The sequence below is a fragment of the Corvus brachyrhynchos genome, unplaced genomic scaffold (assembly GCF_000691975.1).
Source record: "Corvus brachyrhynchos isolate BGI_N302 unplaced genomic scaffold, ASM69197v1 scaffold5, whole genome shotgun sequence".
NCBI lineage: Eukaryota > Metazoa > Chordata > Aves > Passeriformes > Corvidae > Corvus > Corvus brachyrhynchos.
Window position 1 is genome coordinate 6,146,637 of NW_008238321.1, and position 27,910 is coordinate 6,174,546.

Below are 27,910 nucleotides of genomic sequence, written 5' to 3' on the forward strand. Positions count from 1 at the left end.
GGAAAAGAGGGAGAACCAGCCTGGAGATTCATCCCTGGGATTCCTGGGCTCTTCCTGGGATCCAGCCAGCACTGTCAGCTCGTTGCTTCCAGGCACCATAAATTCACCCCCGGGATGATTTCGTCTGGGCAGAAAGAAGAACCGTGGCCAATAAAAACATCATTTCTGGTAGGAATTCTTCCTTCCGAAGCACCGGAAAAACAGAATTCCTGCAATTCATACACTCGCCAGGGGCTTGGAGTCGTGGATATTTTTTCAGAAGTGCTCACTGGGGTTTTTTAAATATTTTTGTTTTATTTTTTAAAATTGTCTATTTTTTTATTTCTATTTTTGATATTTTTATTTTAATTTTCATGTTTTCTTTTTAATTTTTGTCTTTATTTTTATTAGTTTTAGTTTTATTTATTTTTCATTTTTATCTTTATTTTTATTAATAATTGTATTTTCTTTTTCTTTTCATTTTTCTTTTCATTTATTTTTATTTTTACTTTTATTTTTTTAATTTAAATTTTAATTTTTTATTTTTTAATTTTATTTTCATTTTTTGTTTTATTTTTTTTTCATTTTTATTTATTTTTATTTTTACTTTTATTTTTTTAATTTAATTTTAATTTAATTTTTTTTAATTTTCATTTTTGGTTTTATTTTTACCTTTATTTTTATTTATTTTTATTTTTATTTATTTTTAGGTTTTTTAAATTTTTAAATTTGTATTTTCATTTTTATTTTCTTTTTTGTTTATTTTTACTTTTACTTTTATTTTTTAAAATTAATTTTAATTTTTATTATTATTATTTTCATTTCTTTTTAATTTCTATTTTCATTTTTATTTTCATTTTCATTTTCATTGGTTTTATTTTTATTTTTACTTTTCTTTTTATTAATTTTTAGTTTTACTTCTTTTTTTTAGTTTTAATTTATTTTAAAATCTTTTTTCTTTAATTTTTTAATTTTTATTCTCCTTTTCATTTCTATTTTCCTGCTGTGTGGTTTCAACCAGGCATCCCACGGAATGGGAATGAAAATCCCGCTCCTTGGTTCAGCCCCGGTGCTGCTCTTTTCCCATGGCACACTCGACACCCCATGGAGTGGCTGGAGAACAGCTGGATTCCATCTCCAGGATGAACAACCCCAAATTCCAAAAGGAGCTGAGCAGGAAAAAATTGTCTGGCACAGGGAGAGAAATTTTACCCATTTTTGGAAAAAAGAGGGAGGATATCAGGGAGAGTGGGGAGGAAAAAACGGGAGAAGATCCCAGCATCGTCTTTCCAATGGGAATTGAGTGAGTTCTGTTTTCCAAAGATGGATTTGCAAGGAAAATGTTGGATTTGCTCCTGGCCAGGGCCGGGAGTGGGATTTGATGATGCTGGTGTGTCCCTTCCCGCTCGGGGTATTCCGTGATTGTGTGATGGGACACATTGGGAATAAACACCAGGAATCCCAAACCCCCTCTGCCTCCTCTGCAGCTCCAGAGGATGGAATTTGCTCCGTCCCTTCCCTCAGGGTGGCACTGGGACAGCACAGGGACAGGGATGGGGTGGCTGGCACAGGCTGCCTCTTCTCCAGGATCCGGCGCCAGCAGCTGGAATTGAGCCGGAGCCAAGGCCCAGCTGGGCACGGAGACCTCAGAAGGCTCTGGATGCAGAGATTGTTACTCATCCCTAATTATTAATTAGCTGGAAATTCTTGGCCAGGCTGGCGGATGCCCTCGTGCCGCCTGACAGGGTGGTGGCAGCTCCAGCCCCGCTTGGCTCCCTGGGATTTGGCTCCCTTGGATTTCCGCTGGCAAATCCACACAAGGAGCGGTGTGATGGGATCCCAGCTCCTGCCGGCAGTGCCTGGGAATGCTGGGATGGGTGGGTGGGAATGCTGGGATGGACGGACACCGCTCTCCTGGAGACCCTGATGCTCCCAGCACCCACCCCCGAGGGCTGCAGATTCCAGGCTCAGCACCATGGAATTAACGGGAGAGGCGTCAGGCACAGCTCGGGAGAAGCCGATGGAATCTGCTGGGGGAACAGTGAGTGCCTGGATCCAATGGGATCGCTCATGGAGAGCACATCCCGGGAATATTCAGGGAGAGAAGGCTCCACATGGGCAGGCAGGAAGAGGATTTCAGTGGGATAAATCCCTCCAAAGCCAGCCGGGTCTCCTTGCCAGCAGTCACAATTCCCACCGTGCCATGAACTTGATCCCTGTGGATCCCAAGGCTTGCATTTGGCTTTATTCCCTCCTATAATTCAGGATTTGCCTTTGTCTCTTCCCTCTTTTCCTCAGTTCATCCGTTATCAGCTGTTGGAATAATGGTTTGGCCCTGTCCCAGAGGTTCATTGAACCTCTGCTGAGCTCCAAGTCGTTATTCCCATTTTATTCCCATTTTATCCTCGACTTTGGAGGTGCCCTGAGGTGTGGGAGGGGCAGCCCCCAGTCCCAGCCCCATCCCTGCCTCCTTTCCCAGTCCTCCTTACCCTCCCACCAGGAAGGTGCTGGGAATGCGAGGCTTGGCTGAGGCTCTGAAAGGCTCCCATTCCTCGAGTTGGAATGTTTGAGACGGAATATTTGGTATGGAAATCAGCATTTCCCTGGCACCAGAGGCTGGGGGAGCCCAGGGCTCATGGAGAGGTGTGGGATCAGTGGGAAGGTCTCCCACAGCCTCTGCATGAGGAGGGAAAGGGAGCAGAGCTTTCTTTGGAGGGAGGAACATTTACATCCTGCTTTCCACCCTCAAAGTCAGAATTCCCCTGCTTTCCCAGCTTTCCAGAATTTCCCTGTGTCCAGCAAGGAGAGGAGTTCTCCATGGAAGAGGAATTCTCTGTGGTGGAGGCCCAGCTCCCATCCCACCCCAGGCTCCGTGGTTTTTAGGGGAACAGTTTCTGTGATCCATCAGAGGAGTTTGCTGTGTTTACAAATCCGTATTTTGACAATTCCTCCGGAGCCTGATGATTCCCAGGAGTGTTTCTCCAGGAAAAATCATCTTGCAGTTCATGTGTCCTTGAGCCCTCTGGAAAACACCTGGAAACCCCACTCTTGGATCCACCCTCTGCAGATTGCTGTTTGTTCCCATTCCCTGCTGAGCCTTTGGCATCTTCCCCTCCCTTTCCAGCCTCGGGCTTTGGGGGAAAACACCAACATCCCAAATTTTCTGCGCATCCAACTTGGGAATGGTGGCTTCTTCCCATCCTAACACGGTTTTCCCTTCTCCCACAGGTATGAGGATCCTGGTGACCCTGCTGCTGGACACTCTGCCTATGTTAGGCAACGTCCTCCTCCTGTGCTTCTTCGTCTTCTTCATCTTCGGGATTGTCGGGGTCCAGCTCTGGGCGGGGCTGCTGAGGAACAGGTGCTTCCTAGACAGGAATTTTGCCATGTAAGTACAGCAAAAGGAAAAATTCTCCATCTTTTTCTTCCTTTCTGGCCCCTGCTGGAAAGATCCCAGCCCTCAGCAGGGCTCTGGGTCCAGCTGGGAGCTTTTTGTCTGAAAAAATCCCATTTGTCAGCAACTTCCTGATGGTTTGAGTGGCTCTTCCGTGTTTTCCTGCTGCACCCTCAGGATGAGGATGGGAGTGGGTTGGATCAGCTCTGCCTGAGATCCCTGACTCTGGGAATTGGAGGATTTAGAATGAATTCCCAGTTCTCCCAACAGTTCGGGTCACCGAGCACACTGGCAGGGGGTTGGTGAGTTGGAGCTGCTGCTGAAACCCAGAGGTAAATCCTTGCTGGGGTTTGGAGATCAGCAGCTGGATGTGAAAAGCATTCAAATCACTGGGACACAGCTCCCAGTGTGGGACAGGCATCGGGAACGGGCAGCACCTGGATCCTTAGGGCTGGAAAACACCTCCAGGATCATCGAGCCTAACCTTAAGGAGGCGAATTTTCCTTTGAGTTCTCCCAGGCCGGGCAGCTGCATGGAGCAGCCCCTCTGATAATTGACCCTCACTGCCCTCCTGAGCCTCACCTGGGACCCCCAGCCCTGCCCAAGGCCCAGCAGCTCGACTTAAGCCCAGCCCAGGCTCTTAGTCTCAGAATGAGGTTATTTAAGGATTTTTAGTTGGGATTCTGGTGCTTGTCATTGTTCCTGCTGCCTTTGGCTCCTGCCCGAGCTCCCTGGATGAGTCCTGCATCTGGTTGTTCCTCTGGAGCCTGCTGCCAGCCCTGGGCTCTTCCTGCTGGGTTCAGAGTGGGATCGTGGAGGTGCTGCTGGAGCTGCAAGGGCTCCTGGCTCATGCCAGGCTTTGGGGCACTCCTTGAGCTGGGGCTGTTGTGCCCCTGCCCCTTCCTGAGGTGAGGACGCACCTGAGCACCCGCAGCACAGCACTGGGATGAAAACTGAGTGCAGCCAGCATGGAAAAGGGAGATTTCCCTGGGAAAATCCTCCCAAAGGCTCCTGTCAGAGCTGTCGGCAGCTCCGAGGTGAGGAAATGCCCCAGCCCAGCTCTCAGGGCAGCTCTAACTCCGGGAGAGGAGATGGAACCTGTAATTCCATCCCCTGGGTAATCATCTGCTGTCTGCACTGGGATTGTCTGCGAGACAGGCACGGCTCATCCCTCAGGTCCTGCTCCTGCCTCTCACTGCTCACTCCTGGCCCTTCCAGCTCCCTGAGCCTTTCCCTGTTCTCTGGACCAGCTCTGGTGGCATTTATTCATCCCAGCAGAGTGGAAAATCGATGACTCTGCCACGGGTGTGATTCCACGCCCACATCCCGAGCGCTCAGAGTGATCCCCCCTGAGCTGCCATTCCCAAGCCCAAATCGTGGTGTCCCAGCCCTGCTTGGGTGGCCCTGGTGCTATAATTAACTCCAGCGAGCCCCTGTCGGTCTCTTGGAGTCGGGATCTTAAATGCTCTGTGATTTTGTGCAGAGCGGAGCTTTTAGGATGAACCACAGGGGAAGCGTTTGCTGAGCACAGCCATTAAGCAGCAGTTACGTAATGGCCATTAGCAGCATCAAAGGCCTCGCAGGATTTTCTCATCGGGCCTTGCTCCTCATCAGGGAAGGCACAGGAAGGTTTTGGGATGAGCCGTGTTTCAAAGGGTTTGTCCGGGATCGTCTCCTTCCCTCTGGGATGGATCCCGGTCTCTCCCCAGAGTAGCCGGGAATGGTGAATTTAGGGGGTCCTGCCCAAGTCCTGTGGCTTGTTGTGATTGAAGTTGCAGCATTCCAGGGGGATTTGGGGAAAGGAGGTTGCTGGGGTGCCCATGGGGGAGGAATATTCCGACTTCCAGCTCTGTCAGCGGGAGAAATGTGGGGTACTCTGGTACCTTCACCCCGAGTGGTGCTGCTGGGTTGGGCTCTTGGTCTGCGTTAATTCCAGACCTGAGAAATCCAGCTGTGATCCAATCCCTGCATTTCCAGCTATCCCAGGTCTACTGGAGCTCGAGGTGGAAATTTTCGGGAATCCAGATGGAACTATTCCCGGGGTTTTTTAGCATTTCTGACTCATCTCTCAATCCGGGTGTCAGGACGTGGTTTGGCCCTGCAGTGGCCATTATCAGCCCAGCAGCAAATTGAAAAGGGAAGAAAGGCATGGAATGACCTGGAAAGCACTTCAGGGTTCCATCTTCCTGCTGTTGGACAGCTCATGGAATCCTGGAATGGGTTGGGTTGGAAGATAACCTTAAAGATTCTCATTCCAGCCCCTGCTGTGAGCAGGGACACCTTCCCCTATCCCAGGCTGCTCCAGCCTGGCCTTGAACACTTCCAGGGATGGGAAATCCAGGATTTCTCTGGGCACAGAGGTTTCCCAACGCTTCAGGAGGGGCTGGAGCATGGATGGACAGCCAGGCTGGGGCTGAGCACGAGCTCCTGGCTCTGATTCCTTTTACAGCCCCATAGAGAGGGAAAACCTGAATTATTGGAGGGTGTCCCCTCGGCGCTGCTGCCAAACTCTCCCAGCTGAAACCAAAACTGGATCTGGACAAAATCCAGGGGCCAGCGAGGCAAGGAAGGGTCCTAACCCCATATTTTCTGGATGAAAGGAGGTGTAAGTGAATCACAAACAGCTGCTTCAAATCCGGCCTTGCCCTGCTGAGTCCTGCCCTGCAGTTCCTGGGCCTGCAGCTTTTCCAGAGGCATCACGTGGAAGGGCTGACTTTGATTTCTGCCATCATTCTTCTTTCCCATGGAAACCTTTTCTTTTCAATCCCCCTCGAAAGTCAGCAGCTCCGAGTAAAGTGACTATTTTTAAGTTTCCCTCATTGTGACAGAAATTTGGGGACTTTTTGGAGGTGCACTGGGAATATCTGCCGGGTTTTTTTCCTCCCTGCCTTTGGGAGCTGTGCTGTTACAGGGCTGGAATGAGGTTATTTAAGGATTTTTAGTCGGGATTTTGAAGGAATGGCTGGGTTGTTGCAGGAGTGGGTTGGAAGTGGGGCTCTGCTCACTGGGACATGGGAGAATCTCTCCCTCCCCACCCAAAGTGATCGTTCAAAACCTGGGATGCTCCCTGGGATGAACTGTGCTTCCCTGGCAGTGCCAGGATGATCCCACTGCTCTGATCGGGCAGTGGGAGCTGGAGGGGGAATTCCTCAAGGATTTTTGGTGGGAAGGAGGAAGGCTTGGCGTGCCCGGGTGGGAAGGACAAGCAGAGCCAGCAGCTCCTGGGTGACATCTCCGGGATATTTATCTCCCCCTCTGGTTCCTTCCCACCCTCCTGAGCCGCTCCCAGTGGAAATCAAGGAATTGGGTCAGCCCCAGCCTGTCTGGGCTCTTCTCCTGGGGCTGCTCCGTGTGCGTTGGGATGCAGAGCAGCATTTTCCAGTCCGGGAGCCTTTCAAGGAACTCAGCGGCTCGGAAGGCGGGGAGGGGAGGGAGCTGTGAGGTGCTTTGTGTTTCCCTGCTGCCTCAGGACACGTCCAATGTGAATTTTCAGTCTTGATGAACTCAGGAGCTGCTCAGGGTTGTTCTGCCTTTGGCTGGTGCGAGCTGGGAGGAGGCTCCGGCAGCTCAGAATTTGTCAGGAAGGTGTTGAATTGCTGCTCCTGGCATTGCTCAGCAGGATTCCCTGGGAAAACAGGGAATTCATCCCACTCGGTGCTGAGCTCCTGCCACCTTTTCCCTTCCCTCCTCTGCTCCCCAAAGCTGGGGCAGGATTGTGCTCAGCGGCGCTCCAGTGGTTGGGACGTGTGCATGGGATGGACGGGGTGGGAAAGCTGCCCCTGGGGGAGGATGGAGCAGAGAATGATCCATTAGGAGAGGGAGAAAAATGGATTTTCCTGCCCCTCTGTTGTCCCAGGGACAGAGGAAGGGAAATCCAGAGGCTGTGCAGGGAGCAGGGCTGGGAAAGGCTGGGAAAGGGGTGTTAATCCTCTCTCATGAGATAACAGATCCATCCTGGGGCTTGGCCGCTCCTGTCTCTCCCCCAGAGCTCTCCTAATTAGTGGGTTCATTAGCATTAATGAGTGATGTGACTCTACCTGTTGGCAAGGAAGTTAGGAAGACTTGGAGGTGGATGGTGCTGGAAGAACTCACCCATTTTTGGGGGGATGTTGGGGATTCCCTCATTCTGCAGCATTTTTTTTTCTCGTTCTTGCTCTCTTTCCTTCTTTCCCCTCTTTGGTTTTGCCAGGGAAAAAAAAAAGGGGGGGTGGGGGGGGGAGGGAAGTTTTAAGAAAAGGACCCGAAATTTGCGGTGTTTGCTGCCAGTTTGGGTCCCTTCCCCTCTCACTGGGTGGTGCTGGAGCATCCCACAGGAGTGGCTCCTTCCCAGTGGGATGGAGGCTCCTGGCAGACAGGGAAGGGGGAAAAGTTGGGCAGAAACTGCCCCCCAGGTGACTGATTCTGTCATAGAGACAAGTTTTAGTTTGGAAATTATTTTGGGACAGCTGCAAAAGTGAGGAAAGGCAGGAGGAAAAGGGAGGATCGAATCTGTCAGGCAGCAGCAGAACCGACTCAGCTTCCCCCACCCCTTCCCAGCCGAGCTGGGCTTTGTTTTCCTGCTTGGATTTTCCCCCCACAGCCTCCAAACCGCACCGTTCTGCTGCTTCTCCAGATGCTTCGTGCCCAGATCTTCTCTGCACAGCTCCTCAGACCCCAGCCCGGGGCTCTGTGTCCTCAGGCAGCCGTTCTTCATCCCAAAACTCCCCAAACGGTGATTCCTGGCATGCACAGAGCCTGTCCAACTGTGTGTGGCTCCTCAGGACCATTCCAGAGGGATGGGGGTTGATCCTGTGGTTTGCCTTTTGGGGGTTAAAGTCACTTCTCAGGTGTCTCCTCTCTGCTCCTTGTTCCTTTTCCCAGATTCTCCAGCTCTTCCCAAGTTTTCCTGCAGCTCGGTGTGTTTCAATCCTCTGCAGTCCCCCCCCCCTCTGGTTGGTGCCTGATGTGGCTGCTGCAGCTCTTGGCCCATTCTCCAGCCTGTTTTATATGGAAATTTCCTCCCAGGGAAGCCAGCTGGTGGGAGGGCAAGGAAAAGGCTTGCAGGCAGTCTGGGAGGAAAAACATCTTCCAGGTTTTTCTTGGATCCGAGGCCCAGAGACAGGGCAGGTGATGTTACAGTTCTGGCTGGAGGCTGGGATGTGCAAGGCGAGGGGAGGAGCTGCTGAACACAAATTAATTCCCAGCCAGCGATGCCCGATTCCCGGGATGCGCTCCTCTTTCCTCTGCCATTTCTAGAGCTGATGAACCCTCCATGCCCATCTCAGGGAACAGGATGATGGAAGAGAACCAAATTCCCCTGGGATGTTGTTGAGGGCTGATTTCCCCTCAGCTCTGCTCTGCAGCGATTGTTCTCTCCTTAAACTCCTGCTTGGCTCCAGGGTTTTGGGCAGCAATTCCGAGCAATTGTATGGAATAACACTTGTTAAAGCCAAATCTCTTCACTGGATAGGGACATTCAGGGAGAGATAAAAATAGAGCTGTCCTGGCTGGAAGAATTACCTGGTTATCTTCTGCCCACATCTCTGATAATGTGTGTGTTGCCTCTCCCTTATCTCCGGGTGATTGTGGAGCACCCGAGATCCCTGGAGCTCGGAAAACAGTGGGTGAAGTTGGCTCTGGAGCAATGCAGCTTCTCAGCTGGAGCCCTGAGCGCTGCAGGCTCTCACCAACGCTGAGCTCACGGCCCAGAAAGTGCCAGGTCTGGGACGCAACTCGGGCAAAAGCAGCTCCTGGCGTGCCGCAATTCCAGCATTTCCTTATCCCGGCTCTGACAGAGCCATCGGCTTCATCCAAGCCGATCTGATCAGATCTGCAGGAAGCACGTGGTTCCCGTTAATGTGGGCTCTTCCTTTTGTCCTGGAAGTACAGAGGGAATGGGAGATGGCCTCTGCCTGGGTCTGTCCTTGCGAGAGCTCAGCCCCCTCAGCCCTGAGGGGCGGATTTATTGGGAAGCTGCTCTGGATCAGATGGGTTATCTTCAAATCCTTCCGGAGAACCCAAAAACTCCCCAGATTTTTGGGAAGAACCTGATCCGCTGGGGTTTTCTCTCCATCCCCTCTCATTTCATGTTTTGTTTGCTTGGGGAAACTCAGGCTGATCTTCACTGGGAGATCACTGGGGCCTTACAGGGTATAAAAGGATTAGATTTTAGGGGCTGGAATCTTGACTGGAACTTCCTGAAGGGTGAAGGGACAGCAACCAGCACCTTTTCCTGCTGCTAAAACAAGGGATGAACCATTTTCTCCCCATCCTTTTCCTTCTTTCCCCCCCCCCCATCCAGGACGTACAACCTGACCTTCCTGCACCCCTACTACCGGCCGGACGAGGCGGAGGAGAACCCCTTCATCTGCTCCTCGCACCGGGAGAACGGGATGCAGAGGTGCTCCAACATTCCCAGCAGGAAGGAGTCCAAGGTGGAGTGCACCCTGAGCATGGATTCCTACAGCCCCAGCCTGGCCAGCCCCGAGCCCACCAGGACTTACTGCATCCACTTGCAAAAAAAAATCCTGCATCATGGAACCAGTACTACAACGTCTGCATGGCCGGGGACGTGAACCCCCACAACGGGGCCATCAATTTTGATAATATTGGATATGCCTGGATTGCTATTTTTCAGGTAGGATTCTCCCAGAAATGTTTTGTTTTTTCCCCGGTTTTTGTCGGGTTTGGCATTTTTTGCTCGGGAAGGTTTTGGTGAATTTGTCAGAGGAGGAAGGAATTTGCTCTCCCCTGAGTGAAACTGCAAATAAGGACATGGGGAATAAATGAATCAGGGAATAAATGGTTCAAGAGAGCATTTGGAGAGAAGAAACTACATTTTTAGGGCAGTTTAGAGAAGGGGGAAAGTAATTCCTGAGGTAGAAAAACTCCTGGCGAGTTCCACCTCTGCAAATCAGATAAATCCCAGGGATTTTGGAGAGCAGGGATTTTTGTTGTAGCATGGGGAAGCTGAAAGTGGTGCTGAGGTTTTTAAGCAAGACTTAATTTCGTGCTAAAATGAAGGAACCTGGCATGGCTTAGGCTTGGCTTTAAATCACAGGGTGATCCCGATGAGCATGGAATGCTGGGAAGGGAAAAATCCCTTCTGGCCAGAATTCCTGTGAGGAAATTCTGCCCGCAGGGAATTTCAGGCTTTTCAGAAAAGACCGAAGTGCTTCTCACTGAGACCAGGGGGAGACTTTACAGGTGACAAAACACTCTGGGATGGATTGGAACACTTGGAAGGATTTTCCAAGCATTTGTAGCTGTGGAAAATTGGAGGGTTCACCCACACAGTCCCGAGGCTGTGGTTTCCCAGGGCTGCCCCAGCTGGGATGATCCCTGTGTTGTTTTCCGTATTTAATGGACATTTCCTGGTTTAAAGCATTCCTCAGGCTCTGGCTGGATGCCCTGGTTGATTCGGTGCCCTGAAGTGCAGGTGACATCTGGTCCTCGAGGAGAATGCTCTGTGTAGCTTTGTTCATGATGGATAATTACTCATCCAGAGCTCTGTGCTTCGTTCATGGATTTCCTTCCAGTTCCACATTATCCCAGGAACTTCATAACTTCCCCTTTTTGCCCGGGAGTTGTAAAGTGGGGAATGTTTGCTCTGAGCATCCACAGGAGCTGCCCTCGCATCACCGTGCTGGTGCCAGAGGCTCAGAACCAAATCCAGAGGGGTTCAGGCAGATCCCACTGGGATAATTCTTTGGAATTAGTGAGGAAGAGAGGGGCTGCTGGCTGGTAGTGAGTGCTGGATAAAGGGAAGAGGGAATTCTCCTTTTCCTGCTCTTGCACAGCTCTTTGATGGATCTGGGGGATGTTCCCAGGAGATCCCATCTGGCTCCCACCACAGGGCAGGGAAAGGACACTGAGGAGGAGCAGGAGCTTCTCCAGAGGGGTCCTGCTTCCTTTTTCCTTTTCCCTTCCCCAGCCTTTTTCCAGGCTGCAAATTTTCTTTCCATCCTGGCATTTGATTTCCTCATCCTTAAAAGCTCAGTTCTATTTCAGAAAGGACCCCCCAGCCCCAGGAGAGGTTTCAGCTGATTCCTTGGAGCAGAACCATGTCTGGAAAAGTCGGATCTTGTGTCCTTAGATCATTTTGGCAGCTGGCAGCAGGTCGATGATTGGTTTTAGTGCTGCTTAGGCCATCCAAAGGTTCCAGAGGATTTCCAGCCAAAAACTCTTCTCGTGTCTTTATTCCTGTTGGAAGCCAGGCCTCATTTTTAGGAGCTGGGAATGATTTCATTCCAGGTAAAGAGGCAGCTGTTGGGAGCAAGGTGCTGGCTCAGCCTGGATGTGGGAAGAGGAGATCATCAGTGCAGGCGGGGAGGTGCTAAATCCAAGCAATTGCTGGAAGCAGAGAACATTTAGCAAATAAATCCATGGAACTGTGCTCTCATCCCATTTAATAGCTGGAGCTGGAGAGCACCAGGTCAGCAGCTGGATGAGGGCTCCGAGTAAGTGGTGCAGAAAGTCCAACTGATGGATTTAGGAACTTAGGAGCTTCCCTGGGGATTGGTGTTGAATTACTGGGAGGAGACAGAGCTGATCCTCCCGAGCCATTATCCTGCGGGATAATGAATCCGTGGCGCTGTGCAGGAGTTCTGATGTGGAGCGAGCCCTGAGGGCTGGCAGAGCTCCAGTGGGCACCGTGGCACGCTCGGGAGGCTGCTGGACAGAGCTTCCTTCAGGATTTATCCCAAATGAGCCGGGAATCGTGGCTTGTTCAGCCTGGGAAAGAGAGGGCTCCGGGGTGACATTCCAGGAGCTGACAGGAAAGAGAGGAGGGACTGTTTGAAAGGGTCTGGAGTGCCTGGACAAGGGGAATGGATTCCCACTGCTAGAGGGCAGGGATAGATGGGAAAATGGGAAGGAATGTGAGGGTGGGGAGGCCCTGGCAGAGGCTGCCCCTGGATCCCTGGAAGTGCCCAAGGCCAGGTTGGATGAGGCTTGGAGCACCTGGGATGGTGGAAGGTGTTCCCATGGAACTGGATGGGCTTTAAGGTCCCTTCCAACCCAAACCATTCCAGGATTCCATGATCTGGTGTGGTTCAGGAGCTGTCAGGAGGGAGGGGGATGGAATGAGCCCCGCAGGCGAGATCCAGAAGGAAGTTCCCAAGGGCACATCTCGGATAAACCAAAGCAAAAGCAGAAAAATCCGAAGATTTCCACTCCAGAACATCCTGGAAATGGACCCCCAAGGATGGGTGAGCTCTTCCAGCTGCCAGAACTGGGATTTGTTAAAGACATTTCTTTCCATGGCAGTGATCCCGAACTTCCCAGAGCCGGGACAGGTGACAGCAGGAAAACAGGGAAATGCGCTGTCGACCTTCCAAGGAGAAGAGAAGTCAGAGACAGGAGAACCTGGTGCAAATTAAAAAATCTAAAAATAATGAAGGGAATGGCTGCATCCCTGGGCGTGGGAAGGGATGATAATTCCTTATGTAATCCTGCAAATGATTCATGTTTTGCTTCCCCTCGTGTTGTGCAAGAGGCTAATTCGTGTCTGTATTTGTTACAAAGGAACGTTCAGTGGCAAATTAGGTGAACTAATTAGCTTATTGCGGCCTAAATGAAAGGAGATGGAGCTGAAATTAACTGTGAGGTTTGGCGTGATATGAAGATCCCTTTATTGCACGCGGATTCCAGCCCCAGCAATCGGAGCGGTAATTACAGGTATTGGTGTCACACGGCGGATGATGAATTACCCACCTCGGCCAAGTCCAATTGAATTGGAATTATTGACTGGAATTATTGGAATTACTGACACTCCCAGCAAAGCAACTGAAATCTTTCCACCTCCCTGACCAGCAGCCTTGGGGTGGCCAGGCCTGAGTGTGGAAATCTTGAGGAAATGAAAGGGATTGGGAAGCTGGGAGGAAATCCAGAGAGAAGAGAGGCATCAATTGGATAATTTCCCATCGGATTTGTAGGAAAGTGAGACCTGTACTCACATTTTACTCCAGGGGTGATGCTTCTGGCAAAAGCTGAAGGAAAAAACCCTTGTTCCTCCCTTGTGCTTCCGGGATATGCTTGGTAGGGCTGAACTTTGAGAGCAAATCTGTCAGGAAAAATTCCATGGATGTTGCAGGAAATGTCCCTGGAATTCAGGAAATGCCCATCCAATCCAAGAGAGATTTGTCTGGCTCTTCAGAGTACTTTTCCTATGGCCTCCTCTTCCCATGGATTCCAGAGGAAGCTGCCTTTTCCTAAGGGCTTCCTTCATGAGAGAGCCTCCTGGAATGTGCCCTTGGATGCAGCTCTGGGCCATGGCTCTTGTTCTGCCTTTGTTGTTCTGAGCACCTCTTGCTTCTCCAAGGCTTCCTTAGGAAGACATCCCAGGGAACGAGTTAATCAAGTCCTCCAAGGAACACGTCCCCAGCCCTTCACTGGGAATTCTCCGAGGAATTTGCTGCTGTCAGGGAGCAGGAAAAGCCCGGCTGTGTTCAGGGGAGCTGCAGACAGCCCAGCTGGATACGTGTTCCCGGGAAAGGAAAAGCTGAATCATCCAGAGAAAGATGTCTGGGGATGGAGCGGCACAAAGGGACCTGGGAGCAGCAGGAGTTCAGGACGTTCCCTCCGTAACTTCCTGGTGGAGACGCTCCCTTTGCACCTGGATTCACCCAGGCTGTGGGGGTGTCACGGGACAGGAACACCTCTGGGGCGGGGAAGTCAGGGAATTGCTGCTTCCCTCTTCTTCCTTCCTTTGTCCTTCCCATGGCTCCGGAGGCCGTGGCAGGAGCAGGAGTGACAGGGCAGTGACAGCCACCTGCTCAAAACCCTTTTTGTTTATGTGGGAATTTGTCCCCTCTGCGCTCCAGCTCATCAGAAAAGCCCCTGGGAGCCTCTGGGAGCTCCCAATCCAATCAAGGATTTCTCCATGTTGGGATGTGCTGGTGAGGAGCTTGGTTTGTGTCCGTGGGGCTGATCCCACGTCGCAGGGAGCAGGGATGGAGCCTGAGGAGATGTCCTGGCTGGGAAGAGCTCGTTTGTCTCCTTCCTCTCTCCTGGGGTGCCCTGATCTGCTGCCCAGCCGTTGCTGCTGTTCCTCGGGACTGAAACCCCTCCCTGAGGATTCCTTCCTCGCCTGGGAATCTTCCAGCTGAAATTCCAGTGGGAACCGTATCTTCTGTTGGAGGTAAAGGAGAAATGGTGTGGGCTCCAGGGCACTCCTGCTCGGGCCAAGCACAGCGATGAGCTGGGGGTCCCTGAGCTGTCACTCAGGCAGGAAAAGATCTTCTCTGAGGAGACAAAAGTCCCAAATTTCTGATCTGGGACCTTCTGGCAGGACAGAATGGGCAGAGTCATTCTGAGAACCATGGAATGGTTTGGGTTGGAAGGGACCTTAAAGCCAGGGACCTTAAAGCCATGGGCAGGGACACCTCCCACTATCCCAGGGTGTTCCAAACCTGGCCTCGGACACTTCCAGGGATCCAGGGGCAGCCAGAGCTTCTCTGTGGGAATCCATTGGATCCTGCTGGGGCTGCTCCCTCCTGGCTGGGCTGGTGACATTAATGGAGACATTTTGGGGGCCTGTTTTCCTTGCTCTGTTTGTGGAAGCTCAAGCTCCTTACACAATTCCAGCTCCAGAATGGTTTTCCCACTGGCTCAAGCACCCTACAAAGGTGCTGTTAACCCCTCGCTTGCTTTCTGCTGCACCCTCTGCTCTCCCACTTCCAGCAGTCCTGCTGGAAAGATTTTGGGAAAGAGCCAAAAAGCTGGAACAGAAGGAAAAGGTCTGAGGTTTCCAGCTGCAGTTTTTTGTGCCCAGAGTCATTTTGGGGCCGTATTTTCAGGAGCTGTCACACCGGGTGCCCGTGTTTTCAGTGTTTGTTGAGCAGAGAAATTTGGGATTTGGGACCAAAAGGAATTTTTTTCCTCCAATGGCTCGGCCTTTAAATTGGAGATCTGTGTCAACAATGCTTCTCTGTGCTGCATTTGGCAAGAAAAGAGTTTGGAGCTTTTCATTCCCCCTGCTTGGAGATGCTGCTTTGTCACTCAACTCGAATCTGTTTTGGATCACCGAAAATATTTCCCTGGAAATGACGGGGTTGGAGCTCTGTTGGTGTTGCTTTTTTTAATTTGGTCAGCCAAACAAACAGCGCTCGCTGCATTTGAAGAGCTCTCAGGCTGAATGCCCCATCTAAAAATATCCAGCTGCTTCTAAAGCAGCTCGGAGCGCGCTTCCAACAGGGATTAGTTGCCTTTGGAAAATCTTCGTTTCGAAGGTCGGGAGGAATTGTCTCGTGTGGGACAGGGCAGAGAGGCCACCCGGATCCCAGGAGTGGCCCCACAACCTTATGGGGCTGTTGGATGGGATTAAAGCCTCCTGTAGATGAAATTTTGGACTTCCAAACGTCTGGAGTTTTGGGAGAGTTTCATCCAACCTCAATCATGGATTCTTGTGTTTGGAGTAGGAGGAGGGGTCCTGCAGCAGGCCCTGGCCTAAACTGGAGTCCAGTCAGGAGATCAAAAAGGTGCCAGTTTTGAGGAACATCAACAATTGATCCAAGGGAATGGCTGGAGCTATGTCAGGGATGTTTCGGTTGGATTTTAGGGAAAGGTTCTTCCCCCAGAGGGTGCTGGGCACTGGAGCAGCTTCCCAGGGAATGGGCACAGCCCCAGAGCTCCAGGAGCATTGGGACACCGCTCCCAGGGATGCCCAGGGTGGGACTGTTGGGGTGTCAGGGTTGAACTCTGATCCTCGTGGGTCTCTCCCAGCTCAGGATATTCCATAAGTCCATCATTCTTCCAGGGAAATCTCACTTTGGTTGGATTGCCCCAAATCTGCTCTGAGATCTTTCTCCTGAGCCAAGGGTGCAGCTGTTTTATCCCCATTTCCCAGCCTGTGCACCCTGATGATCCCTGATGTGATTTGGAATAAGTGGTAAAATTCCCTCAGCTGGAAGCAAAGCTCTGAGCCTGGCTGTGCTTCCCTTTCCCTCCCTCATCCTTCGTCTCCCAGCTTGGCCCTGCCAGAAATCCCGGATTTGACGGACTCGTCAGTGCTGCAGCTGAACAGTTAAACCCCTTCCCTGTGCCAAGGATCCTTTACACAAACCATGGAGACACGGGATCATCAATATCCCAGCATATCAAACCTCAGGAGTATGGACTGGGATGGATTTGTTGGAGCAGCACTTGAGTGAAATCGGGGAGGTTTTTGCTGTCGGGTGAGGGCCTTGCGTTATTTAATGTGAAACAACAACAACTCACCTTCTGTTGGAGCAAAGGTGGGACTTTTTGATCCCAGAGCTAGAATTCCATGAGGTTTGGAGCAACAAACAACAGCCTCAGTGACGTGTCTGGCTTTATCTCACACTTTATTGCCCACTTTGCTTCCCAAAATCCACCAAGAGCTGCCAGCACTGCCCAGGGGTCACATTCATGGGAACAAAATTGACAGGCCAGGAGCCCAGGACATGGAAAGAAGCACAATTTCCTTTTTTCCATCATTTAGAGCCACTTTTCAGAGCAGATTCCTGCTTTGCAAATCTCAATTTATAAAGGAATTACAAACTGAGCAAGGCCTCGAAGTGAAAGGAAAAAGCATCTGTTCAAAGGATGTTACTCAGTGTAATAAACCTGTTTTTCTGGCCACAGAGGTTCCTTAACGAGATGTTTCGGGAGGAAATAATTAAAATGATGACGTTGGCTGCAAAAATAGGGATTTGATTATCTGCCAAGCTCGCTCTGCCTGTGGAATACTCCCTGGAATATTCGCTGGGCAGCGCGTGGGAGCCAAATCGACGTTGCCCGAGAGGGCGGAATCCGGAGATAAGAGGCTTTCAGCAATGGAAGCTAAAGGCCTTCTAAAACTTCCTGAGCCCATCAGGGTAATTAATAGCCCTCACAATTTATAGCTCTGCATCTCATCTTGATAAGTTTGATGAAAATAAAATATCAAAAAGCCTCTCAGCAGGGCCAGGGCAGCGAGGAGATAAAAAGTAAATTACCCCAAACGCTCACGGCCCTCCGCAGAGTTGCTGTTGGGTTCAGGATAATTGATTTGGATGCAGATAATTCCCAATTTTTTCCTCCCAGAGGACTCAATTTAGGCTGAAGAAGAAGTGGCTGAGTGCAAATTATAGATGTCAGTTGAGATGAAGATTTCAAATGTGGGTTTCTCTGGATTTCCAGAGCATCTCCTGCCTCAGCCAGGCACTGAGCTCAGCCAGCAGCTGAGCACCTGGAATCGGAAGGAATTTCTGGTTGCCAGACCTGTGTTCTATCAGGATTTTAATAAGGGAGATCTGCTGATTTGGGGTCCGTGCTCAGGGAGGCCGTCACTCCAAATGAAGTTTGTTCCAGTAATCCGAGGAGGGAAATCTTGTCATGAGACAGCTCCGGGCTGGAGTTCTGTGTGCTCCGCGTTCGGTTCTGATCTTCCCAGCCTCGCCTCACACGGTGATTTTCCCAACTTCCCTCCATTGATTGGTGGCACCTCGAGGTGGGTTTGGAGCTGCAGCCCTGGCACCAGCCATCGGTGCTTTCTAAGAGCCAGGAATTCAGCCCCTGACTAATTGAAGTTGGAGTTTGAACGAGGTTTGGGTTTTTTTTTTCCCCTGGATGATTCTTTTTTCTCTTTGTTCTCTGACACCGAAGCAAAAAAAAATACCCTGCTCTTGAGTGGGCTGCAGCCAAGAACTTGCAAAGATTTTGGCAGAGCTCAGAGAAGGGGGGGTTTTATGATGAAAACTTCTCGACATAATAAAAGAAATCGTTCTGTGCGACCTCTGAAGTGACCCCAGAAAAACCAGCGTAAACCTGCTGCCTCCCTGGGAGCACTGAGGAGGTCTGAGTTAATTGCCAGCGTCTTTAATCTCCATTTCCCTCGTGATTTTCACTGTGGAGTTTTAGATTGACTCTGATTAGCTTGCCTAGAAGATCTGATTCTGTCCCCAGTTACTCTCCTATAAATCAGACGAGCATCTTTATTACAGCTGATGAAATTACTGTGGCATGAGCAGAGCTGGGGGATCGGAATCAGCGAAGACCTAAAAAAAATGCAATCTGATTGGGTTTTGTCTGCTCTCATCCTGCTCCTGTGAGTGAGGTGCTCGGGGAATGTTCAAGCCAAGGATCAGTGGAATCGAAACCTGTCTGTGTGCTCACCTGAGGGAACTTTCTGTTAAACTCTTGCGGTGAGGGGAGAGAGGATTGGACACGAGACTGAGAGATTTACTGGGATTAATGGGAGTGAAGTGATCTCTCCCAGCCCTGGGGAAGGGGTGAAGAACTGAAGGAGCATCACCCAGGAGCTGAGCGGGGTGAGAGGACACCTCTGCTCTCCTTGCAAGGCAGAAATCTTTTCCCCAGGCGCCTCCTCTGTCCCTGGGTGTGGAGCACGAGCAGGGCCAGCAGCACCTCCAGCACCACCCTGCCAATCATCTTAATTGAATCTTCCAGCCCTGGCCCTGCAGCCGCCGATTTTCCTGTGCCTTGCACATCTTTCCCATCACAGCAGAATTAGGAGCGAGTTCTCACCCTCTTATCTCACTGATAAGTAATTGTGGCTTGCGTTTGTTGGAGGCTTTGAGCTGGAGCCTTTGGAGAGGCTCTTTAATGGGGCTCTGTGTGAACAAGTAGGGCTTGAACAGGGTTTAATTACTGAGAAGGGATTGCTGAGATCGGGAAGCACAAGGAAGGTGCTCCAGGGCTTTGGGAGACATCGCTGGAGGGCTTGGAGGGGCAGTGAAGTGGATTAATCAGAGTGGGAATGAAGAGAGGAGGAAATCGTTTCTCCTTGATGGAATAGGCAAAGCAGGGCTGAAAAAATATCCCAAGTTCTTGGGGGACCAGGGAGAGCTGCTGGCTTCTCCCTCCGAGTCCATGGAATCCCAGAGGGGTTTCAAAAGGACCTTAAAGCCCATCCAGTTTGGACAGGGACACCTTCCACTACCCCAGGCTGCTCCAAGCCCATCCAACCTGGCCTTGGGCACATCCAGGGATGGGGCAGCCACGAGTTCAGCTGGTCTGAGGAGAAATGTGTGGGAGCAGAGTGCACGGGGCAGCAGCGAGCGCTGTGCAGGTGCCTTTGTTTTGGGCGGCTGTGCCCCCGCGAGGCAATGGAACCCAAGAGGGGTTTCAAAGGGCCCTTAAAGCCCATCCAGTTTGGACAGGGACACCTTCCACTACCCCAGGCTGCTCCAAGCCCATCCAACCTGGCCTTGGGCACATCCAGGGATGGGGCAGCCACGAGTTCAGCTGGTCTGAGGAGAAATGTGTGGGAGCAGAGTGCACGGGGCAGCAGCGAGCGCTGTGCAGGTGCCTTTGTTTTGGTTCCAGAAGTAGTTGAGGGCTTTGGCTGGTGGTTTGTGCAGCAGCTGTTGGCAAGTCCAGCTGCTCCGGTTCCCTTTTCCACCAGGGCCTTGCTGGGGATGTGCGGGGAGCTCTTGGATCAGGGAAAAATGACCTCGGAAAGTCCTTGGGAGCACTTGAAATCCAGCAGGATGAGGCTGGAAAAAGCCCAGCCCCTGCAGGTGGCCGTGCATGTGCTGTGCTGCATTTCCCCAGAGCTCTGGGATTAAAGAAGCTGGCGGATGTCTGGGAGCCGCCTCTTTTCCAGGAGGGCTGCTGCTCCCGGATCCTGGCAGCCCAGGAATCTCAGCCCTCAAGGCCAGGGATGAATCCCCCAATATCTCAAGCAGGAGGACAAGCCCTTTGCTTTACAAGTGAGGAGTAAATAATGTAAATTCCAATTACACCTGGAATATTCGGGGAGCTGGATGAGCATTGCACCCTCCAGAGGAGGAACGGGGAGGCGTTGATTGATTTTTGTGGAAAATTCTGCCTCTCAGGCAACAAAAATATCCCTCTAAGTATTGGTTGGCCCTCAGGGTTGGCTCAGAAGCCCAAGAGCCACCCTCAGGTGACTCCTTCTTTTTTGCTCTGTGTTCAATGGGCTTAATCCATAAGATTTGAGGATTTCCAGCCAAATCCAGTGGAGAGGTGCATCCCATATTCCTGGGGTGCCTGGGCTGGTTTGTCATCCCTCAGTGGGAATGGCTGGAGCACCAACCAGAGGGAAGGGAGGGATGGAAGCTGGACAGTGCAAAGGAAATAATTGCTGGGTAAGTGGCAGTGATTTGGTGTCACCTTGTGTCACCTCCCGACGTGATCCCTCTGCTTTCCTGTGACCCCACAACGACTGGGGGAGGCTCAGCTGTGCAGCAGAGCCCTCACAGACGAGGCACCTGCCCCAAAAGGACTTTGCTCTCCATAAATGTGTTAAGGGAGAGGCAGGAAAGGGCGGGAGGGGTTCGATTGCTTGGCTGCTCCTCACGGATGAACACCCAGGCAGCTTAACCCCTTCCCAGCCCTGTGGGAATAACAGCACCACAGGGAAAAATGGGGATAAAAAGCCTTCATGGCTTGATCTCTGGGATCAATGGTAGCTGAAGAATTCTCTGGGGTTTTGTTAAACCCACTTGTGGGCAGTTCGTGGCAGGACGAGGGGCAGTGGTTTTAAGTTGGCAGAGGACAGGGTTAGATGGGATACTGGGGAGAAATTCTTCCCTCTGAGGGTGGGGAGAGGCTGGAATGAAATTCCCAGAGAAGCTGTGGCTGCCCCTGGATCCCTGGCAGTGTCCCAGGCCAGGTTGGACAGGTCTTGGAGCACCCTGGGACAGTGGAAGGTGTCCCTGCCCATGGCAGGGGTGGAATGGGATGGGCTTGAAGGTCTTTTCCAACCACTCTGGAATTCTGTGAAGCCAAGCTTTGCTGTGTTATTGCTGACCAGTGAGGGAGGGTATGAAGGAGCAGCTGATGGATGTGAGGAGGAACAGGAGACGAGGGAGGGTATGGAGCAGCTGATGGATGTGAGGAGGAACAGGAGAGGTGGGAGCAGTTTGTGAAGGCAGCCAACGTGTCAGACCTGATTCCCGTGAGCCTTCAAGAGCCCTGACGCGGGAAACGGCTGCAGAGACAAATTCCACAAAGGATCTGCTCCTTGGCACATGGGGTTGGTTGGTTTGAGCTGTGCTGCCTTCTCACTCAGCTGCACGAGCTCCCACATGGGAAGAAGCTTGGAAGACTTGCAGGGGAAACATCAGCATTTTGAATTTGGGCTGAGAAATCCCAAAGAGGCAGAGTTTCCCTTCCAGCAGCCCTGAGCTGCTCCGAGTCCCAGAGAAGCTGTGGGTACTGATGGTTGTGTGAACGCCTGAAAATCCATATCCAGGAGCTTCCTTGGGTAAAAAATCCCCAGGGAATTAATGGATTCATGATGTGACTTCCCTGCAAGGTTTTATTAACTGCCACAGGAGAGAGGGGTTTATGGATCAGCTTTTGGGGATGCACCACACGGAAAATCCCCCACATCCATGAGGTCTGAGCCTTCTCTTCCCACAGCAAAGTCCTTCCCTGCAGACGTGGTTTAAATCAGGAATGATGCCACTGAAAATGGGGTTTGCCAAGACCTCTGAGGCCCACGTGAGGTGTGGTGAGCAGGGGACGTCGCTGGGAGTGAGTTCAGCCAGGAGCTTGGATTCCGCTGGAAATTGGAATTCCAGGATGGAATTTCAGCTCTAGTAGCAAGGCAGCGCTGGAAGTTGGGTGTGTTTTATCTAAATAAAAAGTGTAAATTACGTGGTGGAGCTCTGCACACAGCCTGGGTGGTGTTAATTAAACCCTCAGCTGCTTTTTTTAGGGGAAGGCTGAGAAAACGAGGCTTAAATCAAGCCTACATTTAATTAAAGTCTCTCTTCCATTCAGACGCTCTCCCACTCTGATAGTGGTGGTGCAGTTGTGATGCTGAGCCAGGAGGAATCACAAGGAAATTGGGTCTGCGGAAACAAAATGAAGTTAAAAATGTGGGAATTTTCTGGGTTATGTTACAAAACCAGCACCTTAGGTGAAAACTCCAGATCTCTGCAGGGAGAGGCCTTTTTTGTTTTGGATTATAATCCCTCCTTGGAATTTCTTTGCCTCAGAACCAACGTTTCAGGTGGTTTATTTGAATGTTTCGTGGGTTTAATTGTAGCAGATTCCTGTAGGAACCTCAGGCCCTTCCTTTGGCCACACATTCCTTCTCTCCCAAACCAACTGGGAACAGAGCTCTGGACGGATCCCAAGAGTTTCTGTGGAGCGATGGGTACCTGGCACTACCAGAAAATCAACATTTAAGAGTTTTTTTGGGTGACTTTTGTCCTCACACTCTGTTTCTCTGTCTCCCTGCAGGTGATAACCCTGGAAGGATGGGTGGACATCATGTATTACGTGATGGATGCACATTCTTTTTACAATTTTATATATTTTATACTGCTCATCATAGTAAGTATGACCTGGGAGACACTCCTTTTCCTTGTCCTTGGGGGGTGAAGCTGTTCCTTGTTTTTTTCACTGGGAGGAGCCAGGAAGGATTCAGGATTCAGGGCTTTGCCTCCCTCTTGCCCTCCCAGTCTCGGTCTTGTCACCTGGATGTGTCTGTGCCAAAAAGTCCAGGCTTCTCCTCCTTTGACCTCAACATGCCAGAGGGAGCCTCTTTTCTTTGGGGAGCCCTCAAACCTTTGAATTTCACCCGAACTCTTTAAATAATAATAATTCTCAGCTCTCTGAGGTCTCACATTCCTACAAACAAAACGTTACCCACTGCAGGGGTGCTGGCAACTGCCATTCCATATCTTTGGTTTTCCGAAGGGCACAACCTCCTCCAGGAAGTGGAAAAGTGAAATACTTAAGGCAGGAAGGGAGCAAAGGGAAAGGTACCACAAAGATGTCAGCAGGACATGGGATGGAGGTGTTTAAAAGTGATTTTGTGACTGGGTAGTCCTTAGAGGTAACCCTGTCCTCGTCAGTGTGGGTTCGGAGGCCTTGGGAAGCCAAACCAGTTCCCACCAGCAGTGGGAAAAACCTGGATCAGAGCAGTGTGGGAGTGCCCTGGAGAAGTCAGGGATTTCTGAGCTGTAGCAATGGGCCTTGAACAGAGATTTACACTCCGCTCCGTTGAGCCGTTCTCTCCAAGTGGATCCGTGTGGAAAAGCCAGAAGGTGACTCCTGCCCGAGTCACCTGGAGCTGGGAAAGGCACCTTTGCTGCTTCTCCAGGAGCATCCGCACCAGAAAGCAGCACCACGAACCATCTCCACACAGCTTCCCTGAGGATCCACCAGACAATCCCAGATTAAATCTGTCCGTGCCCAGGGCTGGCCCTGCAGACAGTGGCACTGCCCTGACGTCACTCCCTTGTCACCCCTCAGGGCAGCGATTCCCTTCTGGGAAGATTTGACATTTCCCTTTGGCTCATTTAGGACCACAAGCGGCGAAAAATCACTTTGTGGGCTCGACAGCTGAGGGGAGTATGCGGCCTTAGGTCACATCACTTTCTTGTCCTTGGGACTTCATTTTGAAAACTTGGTGTCACTCAAGAACGCATCAACTCAACCAGGCACTGAATCAGCCCCTCGGGAGCACTGAGTGTCCTGGAGATGCATTCCTGTGTCAGGGAGTCCCAGGAGCACAAGGTCACAGATCCATGGGCCCTGACTGTACCCCCACAATGAGGGCACACGATTTTGGGGTGTGAAATGACTGAAGAAGAGAAGAGGATGTTTCAAAACAGCACAAATTGGACTTGAAATCGTCTTCCCCTGCAGGCTGGCCAAATTTCAGGGAAAAACTCTTCACTTGAAGAGTGATTGGGCACTGGAATTGTCTGCCCAGGGAGGGGGTGGAGTCACCATCCCTGGACATGTTTAAAAACCGCCTGGACATGGCCCTAAGTGCCATGGTTTAGTTGGTGAGGAGGTGTTGGGTCACGGGTTGGACTCAATGGTCTCAAAGTTCTTTTCCAACCTGGTTCATTCTGGGATTCTGGGATTCCGTGAATGTCCAAATCAGCCTTGCAGTGGGGCCTGGTTGTGTTTCACACACCCTGTGTTAGTAGCAAATGCCATCGCTTTGAGGGGAGAGAGCTGTTGCTAAAACCATTGATCACGGTTCCCATCAAATTTAGCAGCTCAGGCACACATTGGCAGCGCATTTGGCGAGCAGACCCTGGGATTTGGCACGTTTGGAGATCCCAGGCTCGCCGAGAACCGCGTGTGGTGGTGAGGAGCTTCCCCTGCTGCGTGCACCCCCTGCTGACTCCTTTCCCTGTGTTCTCACCAGGTCGGCTCCTTCTTCATGATTAACCTGTGCCTGGTGGTGATAGCGACCCAGTTTTCGGAGACCAAGCAGCGGGAGAACCAGCTGATGCAGGAGCAGCGGGCGCGCTACCTGTCCAACGACAGCACCATCGCCAGCTTCTCGGAGCCGGGCAGCTGCTACGAGGAGCTGCTCAAGTACATCTGCCACATCTTCAGGAAGGTGAAGCGAAGGACAATCCGCCTCTACAACAACTGGCAGAGCAAACGCCGGAAAAAAGTCAACCCCAACAGCAGCAGCAGCGGGCAGAGCCAGCGCAGCAGGAGGAGAATCACCTCCATCCACCACCTGATCCACCACCATCACCACCACCACCACCACCACTACCACATCAGCAACGGGAGCCCCCGTGGGCCTCGTGCCAACCCCGAGATCTGCGAGCTGGAGCTGCAGGTGATGAAGCCTGGCAGGCAGCTGATGCTTCCCCCTCCTCCCTCGCCCAGGCCGCAGGGCCCTGCTGCTCCCCGTGCCGATGCCGAGGCCGTGCACAGCATTTACCACGCGGATTGCCACGTGGAGGGGCCCCCCGGGGGCTGCAAGGCTCCCAGTGCCCCTGCTGGCAGCAAACTGGCCGGGCTGGCCACCCACGGCAGCATGAACTACCCCACTATCCTGCCCTCCCCTGGCAGCAAGGGCGGCTCCACGCCCCTTCCCAAAGGGAAGAAGAACGGGAATTCTCCGGTGGCCGTGGTGAACAGCCCAGGGAATTTGGGCCTGGATTCTTACGGGAAGCTGCAGCAGCTGGTGGGAGAGCATGGTAAGGGCAACCAAGCTGGGGTTTTTTGCTTAGGAAAACTGGGAGAAGGGGGAATGGCTCAAGCACCGAGGTTTTAATGGCAGCCCTGTGGGGTGCTGAGGGTTGGGAGCTCTGTTCCCTCCGTCCTTGTACTCACCATCACTGGATGGCCCAGGCCACCGCTGGAAGCCTCTTTCCTGTGGTTATAAAATCTGGATTTGGGCTCTCATGTGCTTTGTGATACCCTGGAGGTGCTCCCTCTCTTCCCACCCAAAACCAGAACCATGGGATTACACCTGCAGTGAGTGCTGGAGCTGCCAGCTCCAGCAGGGAACCCCCAGGGGCTGGGAGATGGTGCCTTGAAAAGGATGAGCAGGTGGAAGCTGCGGGAGAAGCATGAGATAAAGCAAACTGAGAAGTTTGAAACAGGCAGGCACTGAAAGAGCTCAAACCAGACACTTCCAGTTCTGCTCTGATGGGCCCTGGAGCCTCTGAATTTCTTTTTGGCAAGGAGGAGCAGCGGGTTCAATGCTCAGAGGACGTGTGGAGGGCACAACAGGAGCAGAGCTGCACACCTCAGGCTTTCCCCATGTGCAGAAGAAATGTGGGGCTGAGTTTTCCTGCAGATTTGGGGCTCCATTCGATCTGAGGAGCATTTTGGGGAACTCTTCGGCACTTCTTTCCCATCCTCTCTGCACGGATGCAGCCACTCCAGCACAGCCAGTGAGGTTTTATCTCCCCTCACACATAGATCACCCACTGGAGCAGTGATTACACGCAACACTTGGATTTCTATTTTATAAAATGTTTTTCCAGCCCTCATGGCTGGAGCTAAAAGCTCCAAAATACTCTTAAGCCCTCAAACAGTGAAAAGTCACAAAGATCCAGCTTCTGGTTTTTAATCTCTTTAAGCCAAACTCGTCATTTGGGTTTTTTCAGTGCCTGTGTTTTCCAAAACTGTTTATTTGCGTGTGCATGGACACAAATATTTACCCTGGTGATGGATGTGCTGAAAAAAATACCAAGCTTGGCTTGGGGGAAAAGGTTGCTTGACAGAGAGGTTGGGTGGCTTGCCTTTGTTCATTTTCTTGTTTTGAAGGACCACACAAAAGGGTAAAAGTGGATTGTTTATAGAAACTGCCTCGGGCAGACGCTTCCGAACGCTCGGAAGCTTGGCACGGGGGGCAAGGTTACTGCCAACAGCTCTGTTGTTCAGCAAGGACTTTGTATAAATCACTGCTTCTTCCTTAGCTGTGCAAATTGATGATGGTTTTTAGGAGAATGGGTTTTTACCTTGAGATAAAAACCCAGGCTCTGCAGAAGGCTGGGATTGGGAAAGAAAGGAGCAGGAGAGCTGTTGAAGTCAGAGTTTGGATCTGCCTGCTTGCTGCTGGGGTCCTTTTTAGGAGAAGAAAGGCCCAAATCTCAGTCCCAACTGCGACATCCCCGAGCCAAATCAGTGATTTAGGAGATTTTCCTGTAGCCTAGGGTGGTTCTTTGAAAGCTGGGATTAGATTGAGTTGTCATTAGTAATGCAATTACAGTGTCCTCTTTCCACAGAGGGATTTCAGCCCAGAGGATGCCAAAATGCTTTAAACAAATCTCCTGGAATTGTTTTGTCTCTTCCAGAAGTGTGGTCACAGCTGGGAAGGGCTGGAAGCTGGCAAGAGGCTGCTCATCCATCCCCTGAGGAAAATGGGCTGGGGAGGGATTCAGGGCAGCCGTATCCACTTGGAGACCCTGGGAGTGCCCAGCTCTTCCCCTCCATGGATCTGGCTCTTTCCAGGCCCTTCTTCCCACTCAGCCACCCCAGCAGGGCTGAGTCAGGGTCAGTTCTGCACTGGGAGTGATGGATGTGACTTCCAGGCTTTGGGACGATCTTTAAGTGCCAGGATGTATCCCTGCTGGGCACAGCCCCCAGCTCCCATTTCTCCATCCCTAAAACTTAGCAAAAGAGCCTGGGGAAAAATCCCAAGCTCTCCCAACCCTTCCTCAGCATTTTTGGGCAAACAAAGAGCCTTTAATTCTCCCTCTCCTCTGCCAGGTCAACAAGCAGAGCATGTTCAGTGCAGGACTTGTGCAAGGGGAGCACGGGAGTGATAATTGAGAGCATTAAGGAGCATTAACAGCCCGGGCTCTCCCAGCCCCAGCTGGAGGCAAGGTTGCTGTCTGCTGGGAAGGATGCAGTTGTGGGAGAGAGCATTCTCCTGCCTCTTTTGTTGTGGATTTGAAGAGCTCAGAGTACAGCCTGTTCCCCGTGTTCCGTGCCCTGCAATGCTGGAGGTTATTTTAGCAGGCAGCCAAGGAGACTCTGGTATTTTGAAGACATCTGCGGCGCCAGGGCTTTTCATATCGTTTTTAACACTTTGATAGCATTAAAAGCCATCTGGCAGCCCCCTCCCTGTGCTGCTCTCGAGGCTGGGCTGAGCCTTTCCTCCTTGGCTCAGTCCTGAGCAGGAGCACCGCACTGATGTGGAAGGGGCAAAATATTCCTGATGCTCCTGGTGGCTTTGACGCAATGCCCAGGACCCAGGCCTGTCCTCCAAGGCCGTTCTGAAAGCCACTGATATCCCTGTGACGTTCAGGCAAGGAAAATGTGGTTTGACTCTGGTCACATCCCCGTTTTCCAGCGAAGGGATGCGTTGGCTTGGTTTGGTGCTGCCTTGTCTTCCGTGCT

The 27,910-nt window shown here is 51.5% G+C and overlaps 1 protein-coding gene across 1 annotated transcript in view; it reads left to right on the forward strand.

Annotated features, from left to right (window-relative positions):
* CACNA1H (calcium voltage-gated channel subunit alpha1 H) overlaps window positions 1-27,910 on the forward strand; it is a 159,828-nt gene that overhangs the window by 58,999 nt on the left and 72,919 nt on the right. Inside the window, 5 exon segments of the mRNA XM_017734278.1 lie at window positions 3,208-3,367; window positions 9,654-9,861; window positions 9,864-9,989; window positions 22,535-22,627; window positions 24,462-25,254. Of these exon segments, the coding sequence (XP_017589767.1) occupies window positions 3,208-3,367; window positions 9,654-9,861; window positions 9,864-9,989; window positions 22,535-22,627; window positions 24,462-25,254 (1,380 nt within the window).